Source organism: Carassius carassius, chromosome 19, assembly GCF_963082965.1.
Source record: "Carassius carassius chromosome 19, fCarCar2.1, whole genome shotgun sequence".
NCBI classification, from domain to species: domain Eukaryota; kingdom Metazoa; phylum Chordata; class Actinopteri; order Cypriniformes; family Cyprinidae; genus Carassius; species Carassius carassius.
The window spans coordinates 1,521,890-1,543,148 of NC_081773.1; the positions used below are offsets into that span (position 1 = coordinate 1,521,890).

A 21,259-nucleotide genomic window follows, 5' to 3' on the forward strand; every position below is an offset into this window, starting at 1 on the left:
TTATTTTCAACCCTGGTACAGTCTGGAAAGGTTCCTCTTCCAACATCTAGATGGGTGATTGTGACCCATAGCTTACTGTTCATGTCACTTAAACAAGATACACTCAGATTGAAAAGGTACGTCTCAGCATAGTTTGAGAGTGTGCAAGGTTCTCCAAATACCTTTGTCATTTATATAAACCACAAGCTGTTGATTCCACTCAGCACTGGTTTCACATAGTACAATTTTCCCTTATTGGTGTTGAACAGACTCCAGACTCAAGCTGCTCTCTGCCTACCACCCACTTGGACACCCTAATAATAACCTCCATTGCCATGGTAAATGCAAGTAGGCAGATAGTGCCTTCTGCCATTATGCCCATCTCAAGATGTTACCATGGGGTGATAAAATGTGGCCATAGTAGTGGCAAAGAAGCTCCATTCAAGGGATGGTAAAAGTCTTTAAAGGGGCCACTCTATATTTTCCCATGTTAAAGGCTTTTGTTCTTGAGAGTGTATATTGCATAATAGTAAACACGTCACATTTCCATAGCATCCTCGCTCACATCTAAAAAATGGTGCAATTGTGTAGTGGTAATATCTCCAGCAAAGCTATAAAGACTGCTGACGTTTGGAAATGACCAGAGCAGGGGTGTGTAGGATTGGCAAGCTGAAGCTCATTCTCTGTGAGGAGAAGTCCAACGTTGATTGCTATGGACAGTAACATTATAAGACATCCCCAGGGTCAGATGAGGATGATCGACCCAAAGGACAGACCACTATTATCACAAACCATGATGGATAATCAACTATGGAACAGCCAAGTACTGTATTTTGGGTCTGTGAATGTGGCAAGATGTAAAAAAAATAAAAAAATAATGAGAGGGTTTAAAGATACTCCAGACAAGCTGAACCATTCACAAATCTACAAGTAATGCGCAAATGTGCAAGGCAACCTGGTGAGATGGAATAGAGGCCAAGGCATGAGTCAAACCAGTCTTCAGAAACTCAAGGCAAATGACGGATCTTTTGAAATCAGTTTATTTCAGCACTTAATATTCCCTGATCTATAAATTGCATGATCCATGAATATTAAAAATATATTTTACAATAACCACAAATATTAATATTAATTTTTTCCCCTAGGTTTTTTGTTACTATATCAAGTGTTTTTTGTTTGTTTGTTTGTTTTTTATAAAGTGAAGAAAGTAAAAAATAAACATAATGATTTGTGGAAATCATCAAAAACAATATATTAATGAATACCTGAAATAAAAAATGATAAAATGTAGCCCATTTCTTTCCAAGATTCAGCAAATAATCACTCAGGAATCATTGAAATAATCTAGATAATTAATACAGGTCAAACAAAATGATTTGTAGAAGTCAAAAACAACATATTTAAAGATCTGGAATAATAAATGATAGAGAACAAAAATTCAGAGATTTAGCAAAGAATAACTCACCCATAACTGAAATAACATGAAAATGAATTTGGGCCATATACAATATAGCATTTGGGTGGTCAAACATAAATAACAAAATATTTTTAGAGACAAGTTCTTTAAGCATTTTATTTAGTCTGTTTTGATAGAGCCAGCAGTGCTTTAAATAATACATAGCATATTTTTAAACCGTTGAAGGATATATCGAATGCTTTCAGATTCAACATTGCTTTGTGACTGTTTCGCTTTGTCTGGAACGACTGTATACAATGCTTATTTAAACAGCCAATTTAATCATATACAGCCAGAAACCAGTGTGTTTGTGTCAGATAAGCAAATCTCACCCTGCCACCTTACCTGACCAACCCCACTGTATAAATAGGCTTGTTTGAGATGAGCAAAATCTGCGCAGAATCGATCACCGGTGATCAGCGCGAGATGCATGCCGGTTAGAAATGTGTCCGAGTGCGGTCCGCCTTGCTCTGATGTCATGCTGACGTATGTCAAAAATCTCTCGCGAGCGCAAGGCGCACCTGTCGGATTCTGCAGTCGCGCGCAGTTGCTCTCCACCGACTGCGCTGATCAAAAGCATGATGGGAAACGACTTGCTGACGACACAGCTTAATGGTCATTGGCAGCGAATGTCAGCTGATATTTTTTTTCCCTTAATTCCAAGAAGTCCATTAGCATAATACTATAAGTATTTAGGACATGTGCTTTATATACCCTTTTATTTTCTTGGTTTAAAGTTCTGTTTGTTGTCATTTTCTCTTTATTGTATTGCATGCTTGTGTTAATTTTGTACATTGAGATTTTTGAACAACAGTAATCCATTAAATAAATTAGTCAATCAAACATGCATATCTAATGTGACGGTTTTACAATAAGGCCTCATGTTTGTGTTTTTATCTAAGATCTTTATCTAGGTATGTCTTATTCCAGGAGTGCAGTAAACAAAACCCACAAATGCATGCTAATTTCTTAATTTAGAATGTGTTTTTGTTTTATATAATTTTTGAATATTAATTAGCTGTACACACTTTTATTGGTCATTAAACATGAAATCCAAACTTACATTAAGGTGACACACAATTGTGTAATATATTTATATGGAATATTTTTCATGTAAAAAAGGGATAGTTCACCCAAAGATTTTTTTTCTTTGGGTAAACTATCCCTTAAGTAGGATATACATCAAGTTAATCAGCTGTGCCATGTCCCACTCTTAAATGTTTAACCCATAATTAGGGATAACAATGTAAATTTAATGCAGCATCTGTTTGCTCATCATTTCTCATTATGGCTTTGATTATAAAAGGCATCCACAAAGTTTACAATTGTAGCAAGATGGAGAATATGTTACTAAAACTATCAGACTCCCAGGGAGCAATCACATTAACAGTAAGCAAAGAAATTGCTGAGAGAATAAAGAATGGTAAGTAAAAAAATAAATAAAAAATTGGTTGCTTGATGATGTAAAAATAATGAATTTTATTTTTATTGATTGAAATTCGTTTTTTATAGACAAAAAATATGCAGCATATATAATGCAACAAGTGAGATCTGCAGAACAGAAACAAGGTAAGGCATTTTTCTTTTAACCATAATAACATTATAACGTTTAGAATGATCATGGGGATTTTTTATTATTGTGTTCTCTTTAGCAGATACTACCCACTGTCCAGCATCTCTGTCTCAGTGTCCCCCTCCTGTTACTACTCTGTCTCAACTTCCCCCTCCACGTCCAGCATCTCTGTCTCAGTGTCCCCCTCTTGTTACTACTCTGTCTCAACTTCCACCTCCACGTCCAGCATCTCTGTCTCAGTGTCCCCCTCTTGTTACTACTCTGTCTCAACTTCCCCCTCCACGTCCAGCATCTCTGTCTCAGTGTCCCCCTCCTGTTACTACTCTGTCTCAACTTCCCCCTCCACGTCCAGCATCTCTGTCTCAGTGTCCCCCTCTTGTTACTACTCTGTCTCAACTTCCCCCTCCACGTCCAGCATCTCTGTCTCAGTGTCCCCCTCTTGTTACTACTCTGTCTCAACTTCCACCTCCACGTCCAGCATCTCTGTCTCAGTGTCCCCCTCTTGTTACTACTCTGTCTCAACTTCCCCCTCCACGTCCAGCATCTCTGTCTCAGTGTCCCCCTCTTGTTACTACTCTGTCTCAACTTCCACCTCCACGTCCAGCATCTCTGTCTCAGTGTCCCCCTCTTGTTACTACTCTGTCTCAACTTCCACCTCCACGTCCAGCATCTCTGTCTCAGTGTCCCCCTCTTGTTACTACTCTGTCTCAACTTCCCCCTCCACGTCCAGCATCTCTGTCTCAGTGTCCCCCTCCTGTTACTACTCTGTCTCAACTTCCCCCTCCACGTCCAGCATCTCTGTCTCAGTGTCCCCCTCCAGTGATTGATCATCCAGTATCCCTTGTCGAGTGCCCTGTTGAAACAAGGAAAATAAATCTCACACAAACACACAATCTTCAATCCCCTTCCATGCAGTCAGAATGTGAAGAAACCCAACAAGGTATGCACTGTTTCTAATATGTATAAAGTTAACTAATATCCAATATGTATAAAGTTGATCTTTCACAATTTTAAACGGCTGTTTTCATAGAATTCACACACAGGACCACGCTGCTGCTGCTTGACCTCACACAAATGTATCTGCATTTGTACTACAGAAATAAAATAGCATTTTACAAAAAGCTGGAGCAAGCCTTCAAAGAAAAAGGTTACAACATCAGCAATGAAAAATTGCGCAAAAAACTTGGCAACATGATCACTACTTACAAAAGGGCTAAAGACCGGTGTCGGTCAACAGGAGAGGGAAAAGTTACATGGGAGTATTACAAGGTTGGTGTGCTTTTTGTATTGAAATTACTGCAAATCACTGGGTTTACATAAAAAATAATTTCTAAAGCATCTCTATTTACATTGTTTTACATGTTTTCTCAAAGGAAATGGAAGACTTATTTGGGAAATCTGGAGTTGGGAGTGCACCATCAGGCACAATCTGCTCGACTCCTCTGTTCAACACTACCTCATCCCAGACCAAGTCCTCAATTGCACAGGCCACAGGCTCCCAAGAACAGCCTCTCCCAGAAGAACAACCAGGTCCCTCCACTGCTATGCCCTCCAAAGAAATGCACAGAAGGAGACAAACAGCATCAACATTCTGTGAAGTTTATGAAGCGCATTCAGAGAGGAGAACAGCTGCTCTAGAGTCACTAGTGCGGCCTGACTTGGAACGCAGAAGAAGGCTTAAAGAGAGGCGGAGAAGGATGTTTGAAAAAAAATCTCTTACCTGCCTTGGAGAAATCATTGAACAACTAAAAAAAATCAGTAAATCCCAGGAAATGATAATCGATCTATTAAAAAATAAAGTTTAACCATATAATCCATTCCCATGTGTATCATCATTTTATTGCTTATCACATCATTATTATAGAGAACACAAACATTCCTCCCTAGAGAGGGGACAGTGGTTGACTAGCAGAATATATGTCAATCATTTGATAGTAAGTGCTTAAAATAATCCTGTACAATCCCATCCACCACCTCACAAAACAGTTAAATCAAAAACCTTCTTAAGATAAGTTTAATGGAGGGAATTGTTGAAGGTAGAACAAGTAAATGTGATGTTCACAGGCGGCCACAGATTGCATCTCTATAATGTGAAGCATTATTGTGAATGTGGGCTTCTGGTGGGTATGGCTCATCCTCCATAACATCTGCCTGCTGATCCTCGTCAATTTGGTCATTGGATTTCAGGCAGATGTTATGAAGAATGCAACAGGCTGTGACTGCAGAAGAAATGTTCTTTACTTTTTTCATGTGAAGACATCTGAGTCTCCTGAATTTTGATTTTAAAATTCCAAATGCATGCTCAATAACTACACGAGCAGAATTCAGTTTCCTATTGAAGCATCTCTGCCTGAAAGTCAAGTGGCCATTGTCTCTGTATGGCTTCATAAGCTGAAGCGAGAGAGGGTATGCAGAATCTCCAATTATATGCATGCCCTCAGGAACCAGGGAATGTGGATCTTCCTCAAGAAGTCGGCCTACCTCTGACAACCGAAATGCCCTTGAATCATGCCAACTACCAGGGTGACCCACACTGACATGACAGAACCGCCGCTGACTGTCACAGAATCCTGTAAGAATTACAGAATAGAACTGTTTCCTATTGATATAGGCCACAGGATTCTCACAGTGCGGTTTTACTATTGGAATGTGGCATCCATCAACTGCACAGACAGTGTTAGGAAACCCAGCTGTTTCAAATTCTAACTGTGATATGTGCAGGGCTTGTCCTCTGGGCCAGGAGATGTAATGTGACAAATGTGTTATTACAAGAGAACAGAAATCATGCAGGTGTGTTGAAACTGTAGATTTGGTTATGTTAAATCTGTCTGCCACTCCTCTATAGGACTCTTGGTTGGAAAGAGTCCATAGAGAGGCAAGTATACTGTTTGTCAGCGGCACCTTAGTCTGCTGTTTATTCATGTAAAAAGGACCAAGTGTATTAATTAAATCCTGCATTAGGAAGAGAAAAAAAATAGTTATCATATAATAAAACCATGGACACATGAATTTGCATGGGGGGAGCATATGCCTAACATGATGTTTTGTTTGCCTACATACCTCCACATGACCTCTAGAAAGTCTGAAATGACTTTGAAACTCAGAAGGACTGTACAAATGGACCACATTCTCAACAAAGTGAGGAATTTTAGGGACATTCCTAGGAGAGAGAAAACATTTATTTTACGTTTTAATTAAATCCTTTAAACCTTTATTTTATTTAGTGCTGAATTATCTGCAGTCTGGACTGTTTATTTTCATTAGATCTATTCAACTTGCAACATACCAAGACCAGATAGATTTATATCCCTACTATTTACTGAAAAAGCCATTTTAAGTAATGAGCACTTCACCTTAAGTGATTCTCCTCATCATAACCATCTTCGTGCAAAAGCAGTGGTATTTCAATTGCATCCACTTCGTCTGCGATAAAGAACGCGAACGCGATCTCTTCCATTGCTGACGTTTGCAGTCCACAACACAGCGAGATTCAGGAAGTGTCCGGCTTGCCTGCACTTTTTTAACTCCTCCCCTTACTGCAGCCGCCTACTCTCGCTTACAATTCAGGCGAGGCAAGGCGCATCTCAAACAAGCCTAATCAAACCACAAAACCTCGCGAGAAAAACACGAACTACACAAAACCTCGCGAGAAAGACCCTAAACGCTCTAACACACACACACACACACACACACACACACACACACAACGACATTCCTCTAGAAGGCGCTTGTCGACTTTTATACCGTTTTTATCCAGTTTGTGGTCGACTCACAAAACTGATGAATCCTCCATTGAAACGCGTTCTTCATATATTAGGACATCTGTGCCTTTTTGTAGAAAACTGTACACTAAAAATCTATAATCGATTTAAACTCTTAAATACAAATAGAAGTCCCATTCATCCAAATTGACATTTAACCCAGTAATCTCGCTAAAATCATTTAATAATATCAGCAATCGCAAACAGCTGATTGGTCAATCTTTACCAGCGCTAAGAAAAGTAACAGTTACCACGTGAACACAAAATACGCAGTGGAAAGTTACATTTTTGGTGCAACTGGAAATTTCAAATATTTTGTTCATAAAAGTTTTACTTCATCCATGTAAAAATATTGGAATATTCAATTTTTATTTGAAGAAAATAGATTATAATTAGTAAGAGAAACTCTATATCTGTTCAGTTAGAGACATTTTTTAACAATTAAAAGATTTACTGCACTTTATACAAAACCTCTGCTGTAGCATTTTGTATCTTATATTTTATTTTTGCAATTTAAATTTAGCTTGTTCCTTTATGATAAATTTATTTTCCTGTTTCTCACGGAATAAAAACGTCTGCTATTTGTAAACGTCTTACTAAATGTAAATGTAATTTATTTATTTTTATATATAATTACAAATAAAGATTGTAGTATGTGCAAAACAAACAGAAACATAGTACATAATAACATAAAACACACACACACACACACACACACACAACGAATTATGTTTTCATAGTTAACAGAAGAAGTAGGCTAATATAAAATTAAAAAAATGCTTAAGAAATCGACAGAAAAGGAGTAGGCTAAAAAAAAGAAAGGACACACAAATACAGATACAAATGTATTAAGAATACATGGCACAAGTTCTAGGTGTTTTATAGCTTTCTTGATTATTAAGTATATTTACATTTATTATCACAACTGGAAGATATTTCATTTAATCTCAGAAATGGTTAAGCTGTTTCCAGAGTTTCTCGATATCTCGGTCTCTCTCACGCCACTCTCGCGAGACGCGCAAAAGGGCCGTAGCAACAAGATCTCGCGAGAAGCGCCGCGATCACAGCAACAAGACAACCAAAATAAAGTGAGCACAACAAACCCGTAGCGCATGATGGCGGCCTTGCTGCTGCGCCGGGACAAGAGATCCACTGCCGCCCATCTGAAGGCTGACCTGAAGAGGACTGACAACAGCTCGGGGCTGCGGCAGCTGCGGGAGCTGCTGGATAGCGTGCTGCACCCGGAGCGGGGCTCGGACCCGGAGGCGCTGGAGTGGTGTAAATGGCTGCTGGCTGGAGGCGACGGCTTCGACGAGTTCTGCCGGACCGTCCGCTCCTACGATAACGCCACCCTCTGCGGGCTGGTGTGGACCGCCAACTTCGTGGCGTACCGCTGCCGGACCTGCGGCATCTCGCCGTGCATGTCGTTATGCGCGGAGTGCTTCAATAACGGCGACCACACGGGCCACGATTTTAACATGTTCCGGAGTCAGGCCGGCGGGGCCTGTGACTGCGGGGACGGGAACGTGATGAGAGAGAGCGGGTCAGTACACTCACGGACGGACACGGGCTGAGTCTCAGACCCTCCACAGAGAGCTGGCCTCCTGGACCGCGTTTAGGCGCATCCCGAGCCAGCCGCAGATTAACGTTAGGCGGTTAAAATCAGCGTCGTTCTGGAGATCATAATGTCAAACCCTCGACATTATTATTATTATTATTATTGAGCATCACGACACAACCATATCACAAATGTGACCCTGGACCACAAAACCAGAATCGCCTTTACATCTGTCCAAATGAAGTTCTTAGCAATGCATATTACTAATCAAAAAATAAGTTTTAATATATTTACGATAGGAAATGTACAATATCTTAATGGAACACGATCTTTATTTAATATCCTAATGAATTTGGCATAAAAGAAAAATCAACAAATTTGACCCCTACAATGTATTATTGGCTATTGCTGCTGCGACTTGACACTGGTTTTGTGCTTCAGAGTCACAAATGACCAGCAGAATTTATGGGTCCTAGTCTCCAGCCTGATGTGCTGACTACATAGACAGCATCTTAATAGCTATTCACAGGTATTCATATCATAAAAATCAAAGTCTCTTAAATTTGTAATCTAAGTCTCCAGCAGTGTGTTCCAAATCTGTAGCATTCTTGTCATTTTTATAGCTGCATTCTGGGTCTGACCAACAAAAGTACTAAAACAGTAATATTAACGGAAGACCAAAAAATAAATGGAAAAAAAGTCCTATTTAATTCACAATATTAAAGATATAATCTTGTATTTATGATAAAATAACACTGATCATAAGATCTACAACAGTATTAGTCACAACACCTTGCATACTGACTGCCCATACAACATTTTAGTTGTATGATATATTAGGCGATTTCTAAAAATGCAATATTTGGGTGTGTAATAATCTCAACCATGTATGCGGTCTATCTAGTCATCATTATCAGCACAATCTGTGGTCCATTATCACATTATAGTCGCGGCCTGGTTCAGCAGCATCACAGGAGTTTCACAAAGAAACAGAAATCTTCGGCATCACTTAATGAGCGCTCTACCTAGACAGTGTTTATGGAAACCATGTATAGGATCATCCCGACTAGTGTTTTTTGCATAAGTCTCTAAACTTAGTGAGCAGCCTCACCGATTAAGGACAGCATTAGTGGATATCTGTTTCTGTATTTCTGTGCATCAGGCTAGTGACCTGAGTGACTTCTCTAGGGCATCAAGTCACTGTTGTGCCGCTTGGGACATCAACTCAAATATCTGTCCTGAATTGACACCGTTTTTGGACATTGTCACAAACTTACCCAGACAGAAAGAATGAAAACGCTGGTGTGCATCTTATTATAGAGGTGTTTTAGTTCAGCATTATTTTTGCCGTCATTCTCAAACTCGACTAGGATTCTCAGTGTTTACTCTTCATGGGCCTGTTCTGAATCAGCAGTATTTTTATGCAAAACACTGTCAAACCCAGTGAGCTTTGGTTTGGACCATAGGGGTTTCTGGGCACAGATATATATGGCGGGTGTTTCCGATCTTCCTGACCTAATAGTGTAGGGTGGGCTGTGGCACCTGATCACTGCCTTACAGAGAGAGTGACACAGTCTGGGTTATTTTTAACCCACCCACAGGGTCAGTGACTGGTGTCTTCCCTTCCTCCTCTCACACTACACACTGCACAGGGCCTTCACTTTAACACTTGTGCTGTGAGACAGACAGACAGTCGTTTGGAGGTTCACTACTAGGGGCCGGATAAGACTGCTGTCAGCTGGAGCTCAAAAGATTCGCTGTACTTGATCAGTAAAGTCAAGTCTGCTTTATTGTCAATTCTTCCACATGTCAATTAGGGATGGGACGGTATGAAAATTAAATATCACGATTATAGTGACTAAAATTATCACGATTATCAATATTATCACGGTTTTGTTGAAACGAGATGAAAGTGTTCAAAAATAGTTGCTCACACTGAAAACATTTCAGCAAGTTTTATATTTAATAATCAACAAACAACTAATAAAACAAGCAACTCTATGCACTTAATTTAAAGAAAGATTAAATTCTGTGGCATTTCCTTCCTTACAATGAAAAGTGTAGAAGCATAGAAAAGCATAGAAAAGTCACTGACTTTCGCCATTCCTTCTCGAAAAAAAAACAAAAAAAACATTGTACGCTGCGCTTGCGTCAGACTGTTGCTGGCTGGACATGATTTAATAGTGAGTTATTAAAACCGCGATAATCAAACACGGTTTTAATGATAATTCATTTTTAAACGATATTACTAACCTTCAGCACATTTTATCACGGTTATCAATAAAACCGGTTATCGTCCCATCCCTAATGTCAATACATACATACAGAGAATCAAAATTGTGTTACTCTCAGACTCCCGGTGCATACAGATAACATTAACATTAAAGCCTAAAAATCTAGATCAGGTTTTAAAGGGTTTAATTATCACAAAATGTTCTGCTATACTGGAATGAGGGATATTGGCACAATAAGTTTTATTCTTGGATGGAGTGTAGTGTGAGAAAAAAAGAAAAGTAAAAAACACGCTCCACAAATGCTTTTGCTATGGAGAGAGACATCAGTCTACTTGCATGTTCTTTCTGATTCAAAGTGACTGTCCACTAGACCCAGTTATCTCTCTTCTTATTTGGAAATCCATGGTCGTCCTAGCCTCGTGTCCTTCTTCCAGCTTAATCTGTAGGTTATCAGTACTATGTGACATGACTGGTGCTATAAATGCTAAAACAGCACTGTGGGCTTCCAGAGCTTAAAGGGTTAATTCACCCAATAATCAAAATTTTGTAATTAATGACTCACCCTCATGTTGTTCCAAACCAGTGAGACCTCTGTTTATATTCTGAACACAGTTTAAGATATTTTAGATTTAGTCCGAGAGCTCTCAGTCCCTCCATTGAAGCTGTGTGTACGGTCTACTGTCCATGTCCAGAAAGTTAAGAAAAACATCATCAAAGTAGTCCATGTGACATCAGAGGGTCAGTTAGAATATTTTGAAGCATCGAAAATACATTTCGATCCAAAAATAGCAAAAACTACGACTTTATTCAGCATTGTCTTCTCTTCCATGTCTGATGTGAGCTCGTTCACTGCAGTGTAGTGATATCCGGTTCGCGAACGAATCATTCGATGTAACCGGATCTTCTTGAACCAGTTCAATAATCGAAAAGAATCGTTTTAAAATGTTCGCATCTCCAATACGCATTAATCCATAAATGACTTAAGATGTTAACTTTTTTAATGTGGCTGACACTCCCTCTGAGTTCAAACAAACCAATATCCCGGAGTTATTCATTTACTCAAACAGTACACTGACTGAACTGCTGTGAAGAGAGAACTGAAGATGAACACCGAGCCGAGCCAGATAACGAACAACAGACTGACTCGTTATAGATATTTGCAGTAAAATATCCCAAAAAAACTAGGCTGGTGTTATATATTTTGTCTAGCTGATTACTAACAATATCTCTAATGTATTCAACTACTTGTAAATCATGAGAAAATTCCCATTCTAAACCGCAGTGTTGGGAGTAACGGCGTTTAAGTATAAAGGCGTTACTAACGGAGTTTAATTTTCAGTAACGGAGTAATCTAATTAATTACTTTTCCCATCGTTGCAACGCTGTTATCTGTTATAACGCCATTAATGTAAAGTGTCGCGTTACTACAATTTGGTTGAATAAAGCGCAAGGTGTCATGCTTTGGCTAATGGCTACACATCAGCTGCCTGACACCGTTGCAAATCCGATGATGATTGGCTGGGTGGGCGGTGCCCTGCTCACGCTGTCTCACTGTTACTGCACGTTTTGACAACCACAAAACACAAGATGGCATCAGCGATAATGGAGTTCTCGAACTGGAAGTACCGGTTACCCGGCACTACACTTCTCGTTAATTGAAATTAAAGGCAAGAATGTTTCTGTAACATGCACGCTATACCCAGGAAAAGACTTTATCCACGTCTGCCTCAAGCAACTCAAATCTTATGAACCACCTCACATCAACACATGCTAACATGTTACTGTACTGAATAGTTAATGCTGTGTTCAAATCAGACGCGACTTGCGCGAATAAATCGCACTATTCGCCCGTAGACTCTTGAACATTTTGAGTTCATACGCTTCATTCACGCATGAAATTATCTTCACAACAGACGCAATTTCCAGTCATGGGGGGGGGGGCTTCTGCCAGTTGAGTTCACGCAGCATTTTCAACCACCATTTTTATTCGGATAACTTTCTAAATATTACTGTTATCGTGTCATGAAATGTAGTTTTAAAAGTATTTCATGCGAGAATGTAGTTGTTTTAAACTCATATATGCGGTTTATTTACAAATGTGATTTTCGGAGGTTGTCTATTTGCGTCTGGTCTGAACGCACCATAAGAGTTGGATAGTGTTCTGTTTATTGTGCAGTAATTTTAGGCCTAATATACAGTTACAGAGATTTGCACTAATGTCCAAGTTTCCCTTTGTTTCTTTTTACCCAAGTTTAAATTTGTTTGTCTTAATTTTGCACTTGAATTTTATTTTCAATATTTATTTTTTATGTTTTTGTTTCTATGCATATCATATGGCAGGCTGCAATCTATTGAGTTCAAATAAATACAACATTTTCTAAAATACTTAGTGTTTTTTTTCTTCAATCAGTTAATATAAACATCTTATATATTAAAGATGTTATAGGACGTAATGGCGTTATAGAACATAAAAAAATAAAGTCACAGTTACTTTGCTGAGTAACTAATTACTTTTACAATGTGGTAACTGAGTTACTAACTCAATTACATTTTGGGAGAAGTAATTTGTAACTGTAACTAAATACTTTTTTAAAGTAAGATGACCAACACTGCTAAACAGTGACATGGGGCAGTGTAGTCGCCTGTCAATGACGTTAGTTACCCTTTGTTACCGCTTTTACTGATGTAGAAACCACATGACAACAGTGTCGTGGACAAATGCGAAAGTAGCTTTGCGACAAACTTCAACTAGAAAGAGATGCCGATCTCGCTTGTGTTTTACTTGAATGGTGAGTTGTTTTGATTCGTATCTTTACAGAAAACGTATGCTATTATAACGATCAACAAGATTAGTATTATGAGGCATACAAGCCAAACCCGGGGCATCGCGTCTCTAGACCCACGCGAGGACGGGTCTGATCCATAGTCTGATCGCGTCTTTGCATTGACTTTGTATGTAATCTACTCGCGCAAATCATTGAACTCGCATTAAATCCATAATTTATCTTTCCGTCTGATTGATGGCCGTCAGTGGTTGGGTAGAAGACAACAAATCCCATCATTCCACGCTCCTCCTTAGCGTCATCAAACCATGCGATTGTTATTGTTTTGGTAGTGCGCCCTCTAGTGGCAGGTCCTACAACCTGTACCTTTAATAAAGGCCTTATGAAGCAACGCAATGCATTTGTGTGAAGAAAAATATCCATATTTACAACTTTATAAACTTTAATCTCTAGCTTCCGCTAACCGTCGTATGAACGTTCACGAGAGAGAGGCATCCAGATCGGTCACTGCTTGCATTTCATTGTGACTTTAACAGTCAGTACTTTTGTGAGGGGAAATACACTACCCATAATTCTGAACAGAGATTGACCAATCAGAGCAGTCACTGTTCCCATGGAAAAGAAATCGGCAAGAAATTAACTCTGCAGCAGCCACTGACTCCCATGAAGCATTGTGATTGGTGTTATTGAGACTTACTCTCCACACTCCCAGTCTACTTGCATACTTCTATATGTATAAACATTTTGAAATACAGACAATTGTTTTTACGTTTATAATTTAGAACTGACTTGAATAGAATAGTGAATGCCATTGAATATATTTTACAGTGTTTTCCACTGCCTTACACTCTATTTGTAGCAGCACTCCCCCATATATATTATATATTTTATGTGTGGTAGTGTTGTCAAAAGACCCGGTACTTCGGTACCAAGTCGGTACTAAAAAAACATTTATGTGACGGTACCAGGTTTCTTAAAGTACCGGTAGTACTGAGGTCCCGTTCAAACCCGGTTCAGCGCTATGATTTCCGCGAAGCAGAAAATGAGGACGGAATCTCAAAATCCAGTCATGAAAATGAAACTTACATTTTAATATGGACAGTCATGGAATTTGTCAAAGTTAGCATAAATTAATCAAATCAAATCTCCATATGGACCAGTATCTGTAAATGTTAAGCCGCAAAAGTTGTTTGAAATATGAATCCATGTTCTGCGCGTCTCTGTGTGAATTAATGAATGGCAGAGACGTGCGGGTTTGTTTACTACATAGACTGAAGCGCATGACGCTTGCATTAATTTCAGGATCTGAGCTTCAGAGTTCTCTCTCCATCAAGCGATCTGAACTTTTCAGTTCATCTCAATGGACGCACAGCGCACCTGTAATTGATGCTCTGTAAACTCTGTGAAGGCGCACAACTCACCGTCGCTTTACTGATAGCGCTGTTTCTCACACATGCAAAGAGAGCGAGAGCGAGAGTCTTACCACGCTGAATCGACACGCTATATGTAAACTATTCTTTGTTGTCTTCTCCTTTCAAAATAATGGAGTTCATATAGAATTATTCATATTTATTTTCGAAAAAACGAAAGACATACCGGTTTCTCCGGTAGTGGGCGGAGCTAATGCGCAGATGGCAATTTCATTGGCTGGCGCTGATCTCTTACCGTCCCTGTTTTGATTTCAGCAAATCATTTTGACCGAACGCAGACAACGTGATTAATATTCATGAACTCATCAATTCATAGTGCATTGTATATACATTGGTATGATAGTAGAATTAGTAGTAGTATTGTCTTTTAATAATAATTAATATGATCTATTACTATTTTTTTACAGAAACCCTCAATGACCAAAAATATCTTAAGCATCACTACCAGTCTTAAGTTCAGTCAAAATGACAAATATGCATTCATTAGGCCTAAAAGTTAATTTTTACATAAAGGCATATAGAAATAGAAATAGAAATATTACTATTATTTAGTAAAATGTATGTTTTACTGCTACTACTGTTGAAGAAAATTATAAAACTTTATTTTTTAAAGAAATAAATCACAATATTTCTTCCATGTTTTAATTTTAATAGCAAATCCCCTTTATTTACCAAAAATAAAATGTTTAAATTTCATAAATTAAAAGACAAATTAAATTTGGGTGAAACTTGTTTACTGTTTTTCATAATTATATAACTTGTAGAAAAAAACTTTAAACACAGTTGTAAATAAGTATAAAGAATGGCATTGGTTTTATTTTTAGTGCTAAAAAGTTATTTTTATTTTTGTGTTTTGCTTTGGTACCGAAATTGGTACCGAGAACCGTGGATTTTCACTGGTATCGGTACCGAATACTGAAATTTTGGTACCGTGACAACACTAATGTGTGGATTCATTTTCTGCCAGCAGGAGGCACTTTTAGAGCGGGAGAGATAGTGTTTTCTCCCGTAACTGCTGTACACTAAGCAGAGCTCTGCTCACAAACACTGCTTTATCAGGCGTTATATGAAAGATGAAATGAAAATGACATCAAAGATTTTCTATAGACAGTCAGTTTCCTTCTGAAATACAGGGATATACAAACACCCGCGCCGGTTTTTGAATTTCATGCATGCAGTGCTCAAGTTTTTTTCAACAAAGTCATAGCTTTTTAGAAAATCTATTTGTGGCAGTCAGTTTTGATATTGTCAGCCCACCACAAATAAATAAATGTATGGGAAACCCTGGTACTTTATGTTATGGCTGTTGCATTGCTTCATGGGCTAAATAGTGCATTCCCAATTGAAAAAAAAAATTCTCCATTTCCATTTTTGAACTCTCATCGATGAAAATACACTGTTGTATAATGATATTTTTAAGTGCTAATGTAACACAGATCTTTTATTCCTACACCTCGTCTATGTTAGTGAAAAACCTGAAGAAGTTTATATTCTCTATTGCGACCCGATGACCTTTATGAAAACAGACTGTGACCTCAGACATCAGGTAGATAGGATCAAAACATTCTTTAATGCAGGCAAGACTGGGGTTTTTCCAGTATATGAATTTGTATTTATTACAATGAAAATATAAGTTTTGTACACTAAACAGCAAATTCAGCTCAGCTGAATGAAATTCTAATTCAAGTTCTCTTGTGTGACAGGTTTTGCAGTAGGCATCGGTTAAAAACGGGAGAGAATGTGCCGTCAGTTCCTCGGGATCTGCTGCTCATGTCTGAGATGGTGCTGCCGCGGTTTATCATCACTATCATTCAGTACCTGAGAGACGGCTACACGGAGCCAGGTGAGGACGCCATATCACACCTTAAAGAAATATTTCACCTAAAAAATAGAATTTGTTGCTACATTTCACCCTCAGGCCATTCAAGATGTTTCCTTATGTTAATAGATTTGGGGAAATTGCGTCACTTACTAACTACTCTAGCCTCTGCAGTGAATGGGTGCCGTCAGAATGAGAGTCCAAACATCTGATAAAAACATCACAATAATCCACACCACCCCAGTTCATCAGTTAATACCTTGTGAAGTAAAGAGCTGCATGTTTGTAAAAAACAAACAAAAAAGAAAATATATCAAGACTGTTTAAATTTAAACATCACTTCAGACCAAGTCTTTATCCAGTGAAAAAGTTGTATAGAGGACTCTTATTTTAGCTGGATGCAATGGTATGACGTTGAAAAGCGTCTTGATGGATTTGTTTGTTACAGCTTTTCGCTTCACGTGATTATTAGATGTTTCTGTGGATTATTAATAAATGATGTTTTTGTCAGCTGTTTGGACTCTCATTCTGAAGGCACTTATTCACCTCAGAGGATCCATTTGTGAGCAAGTGATGCTTGAGGGTTAGTAAATCTGGAGGTTTTTTAATGTTGATGTTGTTGATCAAACCGTTTTCTGTACCTGTTGTCCTCTGTATTTATTTTCAATGTCTGTCCATATTGTCTACCCATATTTTTGTCCGTAGTTAATGGGAATCAAAACAGTTCGGTCTTCATTAATTTTTAATGTTCATGTACTGCTGTAACTATTTCAGAGAGCACATGAAATGGTTTCTCGAGCATAAAAGCATCATATATTGATGTATTTCCTATTGGAACAGTTGGGGCGGGGTGTATTAAAGGCTTGTCCTTCCATGATGGGGTCCTCAGTAAGTTTGGTCCGTTTTCCTTTTGGAGAAATTCTGTATTTTAAAATGTGTTTGTCTGCATAAGGCTACTATGGTAATTTATCCATTAGATTGCCTCCAAGCTCATAGACATGAACTAAAAGCCACAATACTCCATTTCATCTGTTTAGGATATAAAAACCCCCAGCACTGAATAAGATCTTCAGCAATGTGAAATAACGTCAAATGCTTTCTCTGTGGTTTTGAGTAATATTAACCCCATGTGTGTGGTGTGTACTGGCTGAGCCTGCTAATCATGCCCACTGGGGCGACATATGCTGCTTTATTTTGTCACACACACAAACATCTTATCATGTGCTGACAGAGTCGCCTGCTGACAGAGATCTGCAGAAGGTTCTTCAGCAGTTAGACCTGCACATATCCTTCTTAGAAGAGCTCACTAAGATGGGCGGGGCCATGCGCACCGTTCTCACCAAGATCCTAACCAATCAGCAGACCTTTAAAGAACTGAGCATGGGTGAGTATGTCTGAAATGTGTTGGGATTGCCTGTAGTGTAGCTGAAAAAGTAAAGTTGTTCAAATAGTGTCTGCACGCATCTTGTGTCTGTTTTTCCAGTCATTTGAGTTTCCTGGGATTGTATTCATCACGTGTTTATTTATTGATTTGACCATTTCCACTCTCTCACCCTTACAATTAAAAAAAGGGGTGCCGTTAAAAACCTATATATGCCAGTCAACTTTACGATTGGCCGTCGTCTTCTAATGTGAAACAAATAGTGGTATTTAATGCATTGAAATGTGCAATGATCATGGATCTTGTTCTCAGGCTTGTTTGGTAGCCTTAAACATCACAATGTTTGGCAACTTTCTGCTAATTAAATGTGATCCTGGAGCGCAAAAACAGTCATTGTATTTGTAGCAATAGCCAAAAATATACTGTGTATGGGTTTATAATTTAATTTATAATTTTATAATTATACATTTTTCTTTTATGGCAAAAATCATTAGTACATGAAGTAAAGATCATGTTGCATGAAGACATTTTATAAGTTTCCTACCATAAATATTTCAAAACTGAATTTTTGATTAGTAATATGCATTGCTAAGAACTTAATTTGGACAATTTTAAAGGTGATTTTTTTCTCAATGTTTACATTTTTTTGCACACTCTGATTCCAGATTTTAAAATAGTTGTATCTCGACCAAAAATTGTCCCATCCTAATAAACAATACATCAATGGAAACTTACTTATTCAGCTTTTAGTTGATTGATAATTTAAAAAAATGTGGTCCAGGGTCACAAATGTTTAGGATAATGGCATATGCAATTTTACAAATAAAAGTTCTTTATTGGCATCTTTGGTTCCATTCCAAAGTGGAACAAGTTACTTCACTGTTCACCGAGAGGTTGTTTAAAAATGGTTCTTCTGTGGCATTGCTGGAAAAATCCCCCTTTTGAACCTTATTTTAGCACGCCTATCCTACATCATACAGTACCTCCCCATCACTTAATGTTTCTGGACTGCTGTTACTGACTTCTTTGCATTGATGTATTTTGGTTTTTAACATGATCATTTTTTTTTTTTTTTTTTTTGATCTGAGAAAGATGTTTTGTGTTCTTTTTCACACTTTATATGACCCTGTTTAAAAAGAGCCTTTTTCAAAAGACCCCGTTTTCAAAGACTCCTTTTCAGTTTCGTGTTCACACTTTTATATTATCCCACACCCACAGGTCAAGAGGAGAATGTTTATGCGAAGAGGAACTATGAGAAGTATCTGTCAGCATTGAAGAGTTCAGGTCTGGTGTCAGTGGAGGAGAAAGGAGCAGGAGCTGGGGCAACAGACACCCCAGCTGGGGCAGGAGCGCTCGGTCTACTGGGTAACACCTGCTGCCTCTTCTGTGCTTTATTCCTGATGGGGCAATAGGGATATTAATGATATCTTTCTGCATGTTTCTTATTATTTCAGGAGCTACTGCCAGTCTAGAGGACTCTAGTAAAGAGGTAGGCACACATACTTGTGGGATAGATAAAATGTGACCCAGCTAGCAGTCAAAACAAGCACAGCAGGGTGTGTCTTCCCTTTGTCATTGTTGAGAACGCAGCCTTCTTTTTTTGGCCACTGAACCAGTTTGTTAAAGGGAGTTGTTTTAGCTGTGCTCATTGTTGAGAAGAGCGGGTCAAATTAAAAGTGGTTCACGTCTTTGTTTGACAGGAGGATCAGGATGGGCTGCAGGGTGTTGGCCAGAGGAAAAGAGTCAAGCTCAGTAGCAGTACCAAAGGTAGATCCCTAGACATCTCATCATCCCTAAATCTCATGAACCGTTATTCCCCAATTAATGTACTGTAGTAACAAAACACTTCCATCTCCTTGCCCTTTTCCTGTTTTGTTAGATCCCTCCATAATGGACACCCTGAAACATAAATGTTTTTTAGAAGAGTTATTGTTTTGGACTATTAAGTATGAATTTCCACAGAAGATGGTCACGTTTTTGCTCAACATGTTGCCAGATCAGGATTACAAGGTATTTAATGCTGTTAAACTCTTACATATGCAGGACCCAAAATTAATAGGGATGCAAGATATTGCGGACTGATAACTGAATCGGCTGATAATGGTTTTAAATGTACGTATCGGCATCGGCCTGATATTACAGATTATGCCGTTATGTCTTGCTAATAAGAGGATTGCGTTAACTCCCATGTGCTCAGGGTGTGCTAGTGATCAGTGTGGCTCATTCTTGAAGCAGAGGTTGGCCTGAATTAGGGATATGCCGGTATCAAATTTGTCCTTTTGGTAATGCTTTTATCATGGTATACGGTATTATCTCACTATTGAAATTTAGTTTAAAAAAAGTGGTCAATACAGTATAAAAGATTAAATAACTTTTTTTCTCATAACAACATTACTGAACATATACAATAAAGCAAAATATATAAAGTTAAAAGTTTTACACAGATTAAAGTGCAAAAGAACTATAAAGACCAATCAGTATCACTTTACAATAAGATCTCATTAGTAAACCATTAACATTCACAATGAGCAATAGCTACAGTACATTTGCTACAGAAGTTAATAATTCATGTTAGCTCATTAAATAACAGCTGCAACTTTCAATTTTAACGTGTTATTAAATATTGCGATACCTAAGATTAATGATTGTTCAGAAGATATTCATTGGCAGTTGAACTAATTAACGAATGAAGCCCTAATGTAATGTATGAACGAACAATAAAGAATCAAAACACTTTCAAGTAATATCTAGGACATGTTGTAGTCCAGATTAAAATGAAAAAAAAGTAAAAAAAATAAATAGCCTTTTCAAGTATTTGGCTCGGTGACGAACACCATATTGAATAAACAAATCTAAATGGCCATTTAAAATTATATAAATGTTTTAGAAAGTAGCGCAGCTGCTTTATTTATGGGGTTTCCAGGGTAAAGGCTGCATTTTCTGCAGTTTAGCGCCATCTGCTGTCAGAGAGTGAATGTGCTTTCATTCAGCGCATCTCTGTGTTCCTCCATGTGCTTCTCATGTGTGCTTGTTTACATCAGAGCACACATGTGTCTTTCAAGCATCATGCATCGGTGTTGTGCATTTTGACCAGTCGACGGGAAAATTAATCTTAAAATGCATTCCAAATTCAGAATAATTTGTGATCTATAATTATTCACTGTATTTAGAAGTGCCCACAATAACAATATTGTGCATATTAATCACCGTGATATTTTGCATTACCGTTAATGCATGTTAAGATGTTCCTTCGGCATATTGGATATCGGCAAAAAAACAATATCG

The 21,259-nt window shown here is 38.2% G+C and overlaps 1 protein-coding gene across 1 annotated transcript in view; it reads left to right on the plus strand.

Annotated features, from left to right (window-relative positions):
• Positions 1-7,819: 7,819 nt before the first annotated feature.
• Positions 7,820-21,259, plus strand: part of LOC132094854 (E3 ubiquitin-protein ligase ubr3) — a 64,485-nt gene continuing 51,045 nt past the window's right edge. Inside the window, exons 1-7 of the mRNA XM_059499486.1 lie at positions 7,820-8,312; positions 16,478-16,617; positions 17,825-17,977; positions 19,193-19,348; positions 19,432-19,463; positions 19,675-19,741; positions 19,854-19,984. Coding sequence (XP_059355469.1) covers positions 7,882-8,312; positions 16,478-16,617; positions 17,825-17,977; positions 19,193-19,348; positions 19,432-19,463; positions 19,675-19,741; positions 19,854-19,984 — 1,110 coding nt within the window. The 5' untranslated portion in view covers positions 7,820-7,881. The remainder of the gene's footprint in view (positions 8,313-16,477; positions 16,618-17,824; positions 17,978-19,192; positions 19,349-19,431; positions 19,464-19,674; positions 19,742-19,853; positions 19,985-21,259) is intronic.